Source organism: Parasteatoda tepidariorum, chromosome 4, assembly GCF_982258835.1.
Source record: "Parasteatoda tepidariorum strain Cologne lab strain chromosome 4, Ptep-v5.0, whole genome shotgun sequence".
NCBI lineage: Eukaryota > Metazoa > Arthropoda > Arachnida > Araneae > Theridiidae > Parasteatoda > Parasteatoda tepidariorum.
The window spans coordinates 32,406,727-32,420,846 of record NC_141758.1 but is presented as its reverse complement, the minus strand read 5'-3'; the positions used below and the strand labels follow the sequence as shown (position 1 = coordinate 32,420,846).

Below are 14,120 nucleotides of genomic sequence, written 5' to 3'. Positions count from 1 at the left end.
TTTTGATATCTTCAATAAAATTTTTAGCTTATAAATTTAGAGTTGGCTCACTTAATATGTACTTACTCATAAGTACTTATCTTCTGATAAATAATATTGAGGAAAAACTAAATGATGAATAAAATTACAGAAATTATTTTGATGAAATTAAATTTCATTAAAAACAACGTTTAAAATCACAAATGGAAAAATTTATTAAAAACCTATCCAATTTATGATGTCACAATGATACATCTTTATCAGTATGAAAAGAAAACAGGAACATTAATTTTACTTTTAAAGAATTGAATTGTTCAAGGCACTGAATACCATAGTTTAAAGTTTTTACTAGCTTTTTTTTTTACCTGATAAAAAACTTCATTCATTTCAATCAAAAAATATAAGTAAAAATATATTATTGTCAAAAAAATATAAATAGGAAATAACATTAGACATGTTTCAAGCCCCCATTTTCAAGACTTGCCAAGTGTAAATGAAACAAAATGATATGAAATATAAAATGAAAAGCTGCCAACGAAAAATGGATAAGTAAATTTAAGAAACAGAACAATAAAAACCAGAGCGGCCAAGAAGGGCAAATCAGGGTAAAATGCATTCCTACTTGCTATGGAGAGATGGTGAAGAGCTAATGTCGTTAACAAGGGAATCAGCAATCATATGAATGAAACAGGATTCCAAGACATCAAGATGAGCTGATGTGAGTAGTGTAATAATAATTTTGGCATTGTCGAAAGTGAATTAATGCCCAAGATTCCAACAATGTACAGTTGATGATTTCTCGTATTCTTGATATCAGACATATCTATCGTGCTCCTTAAGTCTAAATTTTAAAGGTCCTCTACTTTATCCGATGTAGCCAAGCTCGCCCAGGAAAGGAATGAGTTAAATGCCCCAGCGATTATCAAAACTAATAAGATCCTTAAGAGACTTAAATTTGATTTTGTTAACAAGCTTAAAAATGACTTTAAAATTAAAACAAAAGATGATATTATCACTTTCAAAACAAACGGAAGAAAAAAACGGCTTATTGCAAGCTATTAAATTGCTATGTTTACTGTTAAACTGTCTTGTATATTTTGTGTAAACATCTACAAGTACTGTGAACCCACAAAAAAAAGTATCAAGACATTACCATGAGTAACATGTGTATTAATAATACAATTTGAGTTAAAGTTATGCAATATTTTAAAGTCAAAGAAATAGCAAACACTAACGGTATAAAGATTAGTTAAGAGACAAACAGTAAGAACCCCTCCCAAAAAGATTCATCACTCTAAATAACTTGTGGTTTAATGATCAACTCTAAGACTGAAACTAAGAGTCAATCCAGTGTGGTTTTAAGAGTTGATTTCAACTATTAATTAATCAGCTAATTAATTAATACATATGTATAATTTACCTGCAACGCAATATGAGCACATAATCTCTCTTAAAATACAATCTTTTTATTGGATTTGGTTTTTTGATTATCAAAATATGGCGGATAGATGCAATTTTATTTTGTAACCGGCATTGAACAGCCGACCCGATTCTGAGTTTACGACTATTAATATTCAACTCCATATCCTTATAAATTTAAATCCAACCAAGAAAACAAGGGAACTCCCAAATTAAGCGTTGCTACAAACTAGCCTTTGTGGAGGACTTTTGGGTGGAACATGCGTTGCATGGTGAAGAAAACCGCGAACACCTCAAACGGTTATCCCGACTCTAAGGGGATTCTAACCCCTGATCCGTCTACCACTGAGGATGTTCTGTGTCAACACTCTGGTCGATGCGACTGGGAGCGAAAATTCGTATCAATCAGACACCGCTGAGATTCGAATCTGGTCCACCTCAGTGGAAAGCGAATGTTCTATCCCCTGAGCCACCGCGGCTTGATACCTGCAATTTTTATTTTATTTTATAACCGTCTTTGGACAGCCGACCCAATTTAGGGTAAACAACTACTAATATTCAACTACGTATCCTTGTAATTTTGAACCCAATCCAGAAGAATATATATATATATATATATATATATATATATATATATATATATATATATATATATATATATATATATATATATATATATATATATATATATATATATATATATATATATATATATATATATATATTGCATGGAGGCATATCTTTGGATGAACATATTTCATTATGGCGAGCACAGAGATTAAGAGATTTCGATTTGTTTAAGAAATTCACGAGACATAGTGGTTTTTGCAGAAAAATAAACATTAACTAATTTCGACAGCCTTTCTGATAAAACTATCAAGTTATATTTTTCTGGTTTCGGTTATACTTTATTTATTGAATTCCAAGAATCAAGATTTGGGAGAAAAAAGATAAACAATTTATCGAATGATTATTTAGAGAAAGAGTTTTTGTATTTGATTTCGAAACTTAATTAATTCGTAGCATCAATAAATTAGCTTATTTTAGGTCAACTCTTTGAACTATTACAAGATCAAATTTGTTAAATTTGCACAGTTAATTAAAAAGATTAGTAAATTTCATGCATCAATTCAAATAGTTTCTTCTACATATTCACTGATGAATCTTTTCATAATATTTGCGAGTGTGCGGGCATGCTTGTGTGGTGGATGTGGGAGTGTTTTTTCTTTTAATAGTTTTGCACAATCGCAATGTTTTATACAAATATATTTGCACAATATGCTTTGAGTCTGAGTGGTTCAGGAGATGGAGGTGACTCGGGTTCGATTCTCATCGATGGTTGGTCGATACGAATTCCGCAATCTGATCGTCCCAACCATAGTGCTGACATAAAATATCCCCAGTGGTAGCCAGATCATGGGTCAGAATCCCATTGCAGTGGGAGGTTATCGAGGATTTCCTCTACATGTAGCGCAAATGCTGGTTACTTTCGTCAAAAAGTCCTCCATGAAGACAAATTTTCCCAATACTTGATCCAGGAGTTCCCTTGTCTTCTGAATGGGGTTCAAATTTACAAGTATACGGAGTTGAAAATTGGTAGTCTTAAACTTAATATTGAGTTGGCTGTTCAGCTACGGTTACAAAATAAAATTTGTTTTTTTAATTTTCATTACTTTTCTATTACTTTTATTTGTTATTTTATAATATGAAATGAAATTTCAAATAAGATACCTATAATTATATTCACAAATAAAAAGTAGAAATACGTAATTTAATGTTAACATTTGATTAGTAATAAAAATATATATATATAAAAATTTGTTTACTGTCGATATATGTAAGATCTGTTTGACGATTAAAGCAGTTATAAACATACTTCTACATTTTTAAGATCTGCATTTTTTAGATTTAGATCTTCGTAAAATTTTTGTTAGATCTGAGATTATTTTCTCAGTTGAGCTCTCAGGAAGTCTTAGGTCGAGTTAAGCATTTTAGCTATTGACGCAATGGCTTTTTTCTTCTTTTTTTCTTCTTCTTTATAACTGTCGTTGAATAACCGACACAATTTTATGGTTTACGACTGCTAACATTCAACTCCATAGCCTTATAATTTTGAACCCAATCCAGAAAACAAAGAAACTCCTGGATCGAGTATTGGGAGAAATTTGCCTTCGCGGAGGACTTTTTGATAGAGCTAACCCGCATTTGCGTTACATGAAGAGGAAGACCATGAGAACCTCCCACGGTTAGCTTGACGGCAAGGGGTCTCTAACCCGTGATCCGTCTACCACTGAGGATATTTAACGTCAACACTGTGGTCGGTGCAAGTTGGATGCGGAATTCATATCGACTGGGATTCGAACCTGGTTCGCCTCATTGGAAGGCGAACACTTTATCCCCTAAGACATAGCGGCTTGACTCAATGGCTTTGACCAAAATTGGAATTCATATAAGTAAAAATATCATTCGTTTCATTTTGCTTAATTTAAAAAAAAAATTCAATTGTGCGTGCATTAAAAGTATAAAGAAAATAAAAACTTACCGATGGTTGTGATAACAGTGATGCAGTACAACAACGCTCCAGAAAAAGACCACTGCAGTTCGGTGTCCGAACTGTCTTTTCCATCATATCCTTCATTTTTAACAGCATGAACAACATCATTTTCAAACTGTTTAAGTCTTTTTTCCATTAAGATTGTCCAATTCTTCTCATACAGGACATTAAGAGTTTCGGTAACATTCCACATGTCTTTCAAACATTTGTCCCGATACCCTTGTATTGTAGATCTCTGATTGATTTCATTTGGGGCTTCAAGATACTCGAATGTTAGTGCTCCGACTATGGCATAGCCAACCACTAAACCACATAGCCCGACATGCGAGAACAAATGAGTCATGAAAACTCGACAATAATGTCCGCATTTCACTAGTTTTGATACATTTCTTGGTTCCGCCATTCTAAGATTGGTTTAAGTGGCTTTAGAATAAAATCAAAACTAAAGTCACATTACTTACTATTTATCACTTCATCGCACAAATAAAGAAACTTCTACATCGCATATTTACAGCAGGTATATTTGCTCTAATCCATTAGTTTGTATAGGAAAATTCGTCCAGAATTATTCCATGCGCAATTCTGATTCAATGTTTTATGTATATATACTGAAGTCTATATTCTCCAACACATGAAAACCATACGCTGGAAACAAGAATTAATCCACACGAAGTTTTAATTCAATGTCTCTGTAGTTTCCTTCTGTTTATATATGGAAGTCTATATTTTTCACCACATCAAAAACACAAGTTGGAGACCAAAATTATTTTACACGCAGTTTTAATTCAATGTTTCTGTAGCTTGGTTCGATTCACATATGGAAGTCTACATTCTTCAAGCATTCAAGGCGAATACCTGGATTTTCGTTACTCAGTTTTAATTCAATGCTTTAAATATGTATACTGAAGTCTAAATCCATCAACATATAAAGCTGGAAGGTGGAGTCCAGAATTGATTCATACGCAGTTTTAATTCAATGTATATATTGCAGTCTATGCTCTTCAAAATATAAAACCATTAGGAAAAAACAGCAATTATCTTATACGGATATGCTGAAATACATATTTCTTAAAATACAAACCTATCTTTATTTTTCGAATAATATTTTCAGATTGAATAATGAAATGTTAATTTTAAAACACTTCAATATTATTTTTTTATAACAGCTTATTCTTAAAGCTACAATTATTTATAATGACGCAATTCAAAGTTTCATACATATATTACGAAATCATAATTGCTTTGTTCCACTGTCTTTGGCCAAAAGATTAAAAACTCATTTGCATTGTCTTATCGAGTAAAAAGGAAGCATTTAATATTCAGTATTTAAAAAGCAACAAGCTAAAAATGTTCCTTACCTCTGGCAAAAATGATAATCACTTTTTGACATCATTGTACTTATTTACGAAATTTCTCCAGACTTAAATAAAGTCCTAGCTTGGTGTCAAATAACGCAGACGATATTTTTTTTTAGAATAATAATTATAAAACACAAATTATATAAATCATTTGCATAGTTTAACGTTAGATTAAAGAATTATTGTACTATTTCAGTCAACTATATTTAGGAAATAAAATTTGTGACAACTTTTGATGTTGGTATCTTAAAAATATCTAATCCAAATCCACGTGTTTTCCAGCTGGCATGATGAATCTGTGTCAGGATAAAGCGAGTAGAAGATGGGGAAAAAAATTTCCTCCTCTCAAAAAGTTTTCCGACACCAAACGATATGCTACTAACCCCGTAACTACTCTACCGGCAAACAGCTCGATGGGGAGGATTTGTTCCAGTTCATCTTTTTTTTTTATTTTTGACTGCGTTGGCATCATAACGAAAGAAAACGCATGCGCTCTCAGAAATTAAAATATCGTACTGTAAAACAGATACGAGAATAAATTTTACTAGCTGGATGGTTCAGTAGAATAATAAATCCCTCAGATGAGGTATTCATTAAGTCCTTTTTTTTAATTTTAATAAGCAAAATTATTATTATTTATGTAATATGATTACAGACGACATTTATTTAAAGATTCATGTTTATAATTTTAGGTTTATTCCTTAGCTAAGCTATTTTTAGTAAGTATCGCCAATAAGCTATTTTTATAATATTTTCTAGTTATACTTGGAGACTCCACTGGCCAGCCCCCATAATTGATTTTTATTCATCATTGTTTATTTCTTTTTTTGCGCCAATTTTTTCCACAATAAAACACAGAACATTTAGTTTCATAATATAAAATTATTGCAGTTTTATGTAGGGACATTTTGTTAATGAGTTAATCGTAAGGATTACCGAGATTTTGAAAAATAATCATTAGTATACTTGGAAAAAAATTAGCCAGGGGAATACAGATTGTGAAATTCAATAAGAAATAAATGAGAGTAATTTTACTCGACTTATAACAATTCAAATAAGAAACGGTTTTTTATCATTATTTATTAAATAAATATTCTTATTTTAAAAAATTTCACCATTAATACTAATATTTACATCTGGCAACATTCTCTATATCCCTCATTGCTACTTTAACTAATTTTGAACGGAAGCATCGATTTGGATCGTGTGTTTTATTTACAGTTTGCAAATTTTTTTTATAGGGTGGTTTATAAGCGATTGCCACTTTAAAGCGTCGTATAGTAATATCAAAAATACGAAATTCGTAACATAAAAAATGCGAATATATACAGTGAAACCTCTCAGAAGCGACCACTCTCTGTTCCACAGTAAAATGGTCGTTAATGGAGGTTGGTCGTTCTTAGAGGAGGTTACGTCCATTGACTTCAAAATGTCATCGAAGGTACTCGATTTTTTGCAAACGATTTTAATTTTATTCAGTATCATTTTCTTGGTGTGGAAATGTCAATGCTGTTCGGTTCGGAAAAACGGTATAAATGAATCAACAACAAAACTTAGCGTCAACAAAAATAATCTCTACTGATATAATGTGTAAAAACAAAATTACCAATTATGAACAATAGAACTATTTTAAATAAATAATTATGATTTTTTGTAGCATTTAATTTTATATCATAAAAATTACTTAACTTTAAAAAAGTTTGTTTGAGACTCTTAGTTTTCTCGAAAAGAACTTTTTTTTTCTTCCTAATTTAAATTTCCTCCAAAAATACACTCTGTGCACTCTGACTAAAGAATATGACTCTAAATAAGAGACACACACAAATATTTTGAACACATTAGAAACGACTTACTTGTTTTGTTATTTTTCGCGTTTTCTTATTTGACTTTTTTCGAATTTGGTGCAGAGGTTTACCCTGTCGCTTGGATAGTCTCTCCTAAATCTAGTCTCTTTCGTCTTTGATGGTTTCTTTTAAAAGTTTTCTTCAACACAAAGTCAATAGAAAAAATTCCGTGCCTTCCAAAAGTGGTCGTAAATAGAGGAGTACGCTATATAGAGGTGGTTTTTCTTGGAGATTTCACTGTAGCTGAAAACGAGTATTAGAGAAAAAGGACTTCTCTCAACAACTCTTTTATGCTATATATTTATTAGAGTTGGACAAAACGAATCACCGAGGTCAATATATTAGTCCTAGAATTTCTGAAAAATTTATTAAAATTTAGCATAAAATTTCACTTAAAACGCGATAATTGTGAAACATTATATCATGATATATTAATTAAAGGAATTTAATTTTTGATTTAAAAGTGTTTAAATGGAGCAAATACATTAAAAATTTATGAAGAGACAACCACTTCAGTTTTAAAAATATTGCTAATGGTTTCAGATCAAAATAAGAAATTTTGGGAATCTTATGCATCTAAATTGCTAGAGGAATGGGAAAAGGGCCCCTTTAGGCCTCAAGCGCCCAGCTACGCTAAAAAGAGCAGATCATGATTTGGGTGACAAGAATCACATTTTTAAACCAAAATCGACTAAAAAAACTGATATAATTATTGTGTCACTAGTTTTTATCGTTCTATAAAAAGTACTCGGCAGAGAATGAAAATTAGGTTGTTTAAATTATCTTTACATTATGTCTTTCACATTATGTTTTTATTTATGAATTTCACGAAACCATTTCTGCAATCAGCTATAAGTAGTCACAGGGTCCTATTAAAAATAAAATAGTGGTAGGATACTTAGGATGTTTTCTGTTTATTTTTCGATGAAGCAAGATATTTTATCTACTAAGCTATTTTTACCAAGTATATAACAATATTTTGCCTTAAAACAATCACAGTCTTGTTTTTAAAATGAAGCGAAATCTAAATATTTTGCTTGCTTTAAATTAAATTCTTCTGTATGTTAATTTAAAGTAAATTGGCTACCCCTTTTTAATTTTCTATAGGACACACAATAAAATCTGTAACAATCATTAGGAAAATCTCTTATCGGAACAAAGTCACTTTTCCTTCTGATTCTGAAGACAAATATTCAATGAAATTAAACAAAACATGTGTACCATTAAAATACTGTTTAATTCATATGAGCTTTTTTTTTTATTCATTCTCGAAAACGGGAAGAGATGTGTTTGATATAAAATATTATACTGTGGACTCTTGATCAACGTAGATGGTCGGTCTGGATTTGTAAATATCTCAAATAATCGAATTTATGCAACTGTTCATGAAACTTTTAAGAGATAAAAAAGCTAAAAATATAAAATGTTAGCATTATAGTTTAACAGAATAGGTTATCAATAGTTTCATTAATCCAAAAGGAAAAGAATGATAACTTAGTTTTAATGGTTATTTAAATTTATAATTGTATAATAAAAGTACTTTACATCTTATTTGTTGAAAACGATAAATCTCTGTTTCGTTTTTTATTTATTTCATGACGAATTTTAGTATGCAAATTTAAGTGAAAGAACAACTTCTTGAGGAAAATTGATTTGTTTCAATTGTTTTCAATCCACAAGCGCAAATTATGTTTTAAACCAAATAAAAAAGTTTTTTTATTTACTTTTTGTAACAAACCACAACTGTTAGAAGCCACCACACGGATTTTTATAGGTATAGGTCCGATCAGACCACTAAGAAGATAAACCAGTTGGTACACGAAAGAGCCACTTAATGCAAAATCTATTAAAAATTAGAAAGTGGTAGCAAATATATGTCTAAAAAATTTTTTAATTTTGGAATATTATTAGTTTTATTTACTTGTCAACCACTATACAGATTCAATTCTCAAATATAAATGATAAATTTATCTCAAGTACTTTTAAAATAGAATTTGGGTTCATGCGCACAACTGGTTCGCGTTTTAAATAATCTGCTCATACTACTTATAAAATCCGTTACTGAAGCTCTCTGATATAGTTGATGGCTGGATCTCGGTTAATCAAGAACCTACTAAATAATGCCTTTTAAATATGGAAGTTGCATGAAGGATTCCAATAAAAAATTTAACGAATCACATGAGATTACAATAAGGCATAGAATAAAAATACGTTTCATTATTTACTAGAAAATGGGTAAACAATTTCATAAATTTCATGCCGGAATCAATAAACTGAAAGTATACATTTATCGCTACAATATTCTTCAAAACAGCTTCTTAATCCTAAATTTAGATGCACGTCCCAAATATCGATGCAAAGAAGAACATATTTCAAAACATTCAATAAATTTGGTCTCACAATGAACTGAAATAAGATCACGAAGTTGTTCGTGTAGTTTGCACAGCATTAAATAACATAAATAATTTGTAGCGAGAGGGAAATTAAGTTTTTGTTGCTTAACATTGTCTGAATTTAATTACATATGAGAATTATAAAGAATAATTACCTATGTTTGTTCAATTAAAAATATCGTATTTATTTAAATGATATTTATTTGATAATATTTTTTCTTCTTCCAGGATTTATAACTGTACTATTAGTTATAGATAAATCAATTTTTCTTTGTATGCACAGTATGACTTATCGAATTTTTTTCTGATTTATGAGAACTCAATTAACTAGATTTAGGTTAACTGTATCCTTGTAACAATGAGATATTCTAAGGCATCGTTAGCAACTAGATAGTTTCTTCTTAATCAGATAGTTCTTGTAAGTCCAGAAAAGTTTTTATCTGCAATATGATTAGATATCACTTTAATTACATACACGCATTACTTACATATCTAGTGGTTTTTTCATATTATTTTTAAAAAAGGTTTAAAAAAAGGTTAAAAATGTTTTATGCCGGCTTGTCCCATAGTTTGTTCACACTATAGCCCCACTACACAGGGTTAGAGTAGACAAGCTATGGGGGTAATGGGGACAAACTTGATAACTTACTAAGTAGTCATTTATTACGACTAAGAAAGATATATCTAAAGCCAAAATGGAATTAATTTTAATCTCAGACTTATTGGAGAATAAATATTGACATATTTTAATTAAAATACGTACTACTTTCTAATAAAGCATACTAAAGTGTATTAATTTTGAATTTAACGTTTGGACATTTTGAATTTAAAATACAAAGAAAACTTAATTATTTTACAATCAATCTACTATAAGTGAAAAGAATTTATTAAATTAAATATTTTTTTTTTGTTTCTTGAACAATTGTGTCATAGAAGTAAAATTGCAATAAAAAAGCAATTAAGAAGGCTAAAATCAATATATTTTTTAATATTTAATGTGTGAAAACAATCCTTTGCTAATTGAAAATTAATTTGTAATTAGAATAAAAGTAAAACATTATTAGTGTGAAAATCAGCACACAACCTTAAAAAAGCATCAATACTTTTAATGACTTTGAACAAAACTTCGGAACTTTTATCAACCGACGCTCCCATTGAGGAAAAAATATTTAATTTAAGTTTTTCATTCTGAACATTTATTTCGTAAACTTATAACGTTAAAGAACGCTATAATATATTATTAATATAAATTTATTTATGTTATGTTATGTTAAAGTAAAACATTCCTGAAACAGCCCATTGTGGGCCAGGGGGTCATGGAGGATACGGCTCCGCAATTTCGTGACCAACGGCATAATTGTGGCAATGTGGTCATAATGTGCACAGACCGCCTTTACCTCCCAGATAAGCTGGCTCCACCGATCTGAAGCTAGGTGGGCTTCAGGCTACCTCTGGGGATCGAATCCCAGCTCTTCACAATAACAGCTCAGAGCCTTAGACACTGAGCCCTTTGCGGCTCTAGATCTTATGTTAGGGAGATAAAAAAAACTGAAGGTTCTAACTTATAAAGGAAAAATTACACTTAAAGCACAAATATCTGATTACTTTTATAAAAAGGTACTTTTCTTATTCATATTATAAAATCTTGCTCTTACGCCCTCCGCGGCTAAGAACGGATAAATTAAAAGTGAAGATTTGGTCATTTCCAATTTCCCTTTTAGTTTTTTTAACTTTTCGTAGTTTGCCAAAATGTAATTCAAAATAAGAATTTTATTCACCGCATTCACTATCGAATTAAGGATGTCTGCCTTATCTTAATATTTCCAAATATCAAATTTCTTGATAGAACTGTCCGGCAGACCTACCATTAAATAGACAACTATGCCTTTAAGTGTTGATTAAATAGTTTAAGTTTTAGGAAATTCCTAAAATCTTTTACTGTTACTGTATTATTTTGCTGATTTAGAAAATCTTTTCAAACAATTTAACAAGTTGGGAGTTGCATCACATTACTTTTTAAATCTCTATTGCTTAGATTTACATTTTAAAAAAATGCGCTATTTCCATAAAAATCCCAAAAATTAAATGTATAAATAATATTTTAAATTTTTTTTATATATATTTATTAGTGTATTAGGAAAGTTTGAAGTTTCTCGCATATTTTTTTCCTTCCTGAAACAAGACTCGTTATGTTGTCAGGACTTCCCTGGAGAGGTCTCATGAACATTCGAAATTTTTGCACCAAAATGCCAAAAACGTTTTCCGATATTCTTCTTGCTCTACTCAATCTGTAGTTGAAAATTCTCTGCTCGTTAGACAAGTTCTTTCCAGGAAATGGTCTCATAATGTTTTCAGTAAGGGGAAAAGCTTCATCTGCAACTATAACCATAGGAAGTTTAGTGTCTGTTCCTGGGAGACACTTTTTGTCAGGGATGTTAAGTTGGTTTCGAGATAGCTTTTTACCAAAATTAGAATTAGACAAAACACCACCATCAGAGTTTCTTCCGTAGCTTCCCACGTCTAGAAATATGAAATAGTAACGAGCATCAACTAGAGCTAAAAGAACAATGGAGTATGTTTTCTTGTAGTTCCAATAGAGACTTCCTGACGATTTTGGAGCTTGTATTGTCACATGTTTCCCATCCATTGCACCAATACAATTGGGAAACTGCCACTTTTTCCAAAATTCTATCGCTATTTCATTCCACCTGTCCTCATTCGGAGCTGGCATTACTTCGTTCATAAGTACTTGAATTACCACTCTGCTTGTGTGATGAATAATGGAACCAACTGTACTTCTTCCCATTCTGTAACTGAATGATATGGTTTTGAAAGAATCTCCTGTAGCAAGAAACCTGTAACAAACAACTTATATTAATAACTTTCTATCATTTTTAGGGCAAGAAGAGGAATGTAAAAAGAAGTGGAACGGAATACGAGACAGTCTGCGAAGAGCTAGACAGAAAAGAAAAACCAAATCTGGACATTCGGCAACATCAATCAATAGATACAAATTTGAGTCTATCCTTGAATTTTTGATTCCTCATCTCGCCGAACGTAAAGGTCTAAGTAATGTTCCTGATGAAGAGGACGATACTGATGAAACTCAACTCAATGATTCTCATCAGCAGAACTCCACCAAGGAGACACTAAATATTATAAATGAGAATGAATCTCAAGAGACTGCAGAATCCGTGTCGTTGCTAACACCTACAACTCCAGCCAGTCGAGTTTCCATCGACCATAGACCTCTATCTGTAAAACGCAAAAGGAAGCTTGAAGTGAAACCTCAAGAGTCTCCATCATCTCAGCTAATGGCATACTTATTGGCTGAGAAAGAAGCTGAGAAGAAAAAAGAGTCACGTAAAAATGATGGACAGCACCCTGTTGATGCTTTTTTGGCTGGAATCGCTACAAGTCTGAAATCACTGCATCCAGTTCGTTTTCATTCAGCTAAAGGGAAGATCTTCAATATTGTCCAAGAGTACGAATTACAGCAGCTTCTTGAAAACCAACAAACTGAAATGATTCATACAAACAATGTTTCCTCTGAAACGTCTATTACAATGTCGGAAGAAGAGGGATTGTATGCACATTCAAATAGACCCGCACATTTCTCCAGAAGTATTCAACATACACCAACACATCCCGCTGACACTGAAGAAACTTACTGCACTAACGTAGATTTTTTACAGCTTTAACAACATATTTCATATTTGGACTGTGAAATTGTAATTAAATGATAATACATTTCTTTTGGTAATTTTCTTGTACATGTTATGCCTTTTTAAAATCGAACTAAAGATTTCAAATTTATCTGGAAATATAATTGTCATAAAACAAGGTTTAACTAATATATTCTGAACTTTTCTTAAACTATTTGAAAAAAATAATTTTGACAATTTATTTGACGTAGCAATTTGCATCATGGTTAGGAAAATTATGTTTTATAATCATACATATTATATATGTATATAGGCCTACATTTATAATAGTTATTTATTGTCTTTTTTTATTTGTTTCACAATATATATGTAGGTAGTTAAAATGCTTAATGAAGACTTATGAACAAAGTCTTGTTTCACAACTACAATGCATTATCTAATAAATTATGTCTGATGTTTTTTGACAAGAGACCACAGTGTAAATGAAATGGTATCTTACCTTACAAATACTGCCAAGCGGTGTCTAGGAGTAATCGCTTTTCTAAAATACGTGTTTTGCTTGGTTAAATGTTCTTTGAGTTTAAGTTCCAATTGATTGAAGGTGTGCATAGGCATTCTGAAGTAATGAAAAAATTTCGTCTCGTCGTCCAACAGATGAGGTAAAAGTGTGGTAAACTCCCCTTCTTCGTGTCTTCTTTTCCATGCATCATGTACCCAATATTCACGTTTCCCACTACTCTTTTCATTATTTCGATCTTCTTCGTCCAAACAAATAGCCACAATAGCTAAATCACGATTGCTAAAATGCTTCAACATTATTGCACAGTTCCACGGTTGTTTGCGATCTCGAGTTGAACTAACGTAAAATCGGAAAGAAGCAGGTTGTGAACATGAAACATGTGCTCATT

The 14,120-nt window shown here is 31.2% G+C and overlaps 1 protein-coding gene across 1 annotated transcript in view; it reads right to left on the bottom strand.

Moving 5' to 3' along the window:
* LOC107457031 (two pore potassium channel protein sup-9) overlaps window positions 1-5,717 on the bottom strand; it is a 68,234-nt gene extending 62,517 nt beyond the window's left edge. The window contains exon 1 of the mRNA XM_016075067.4: window positions 3,941-5,717. Coding sequence (XP_015930553.2) covers window positions 3,941-4,355 — 415 coding nt within the window. The 5' untranslated portion in view covers window positions 4,356-5,717. The remainder of the gene's footprint in view (window positions 1-3,940) is intronic.
* Between the last annotated feature and the right edge of the window lie 8,403 nt (window positions 5,718-14,120).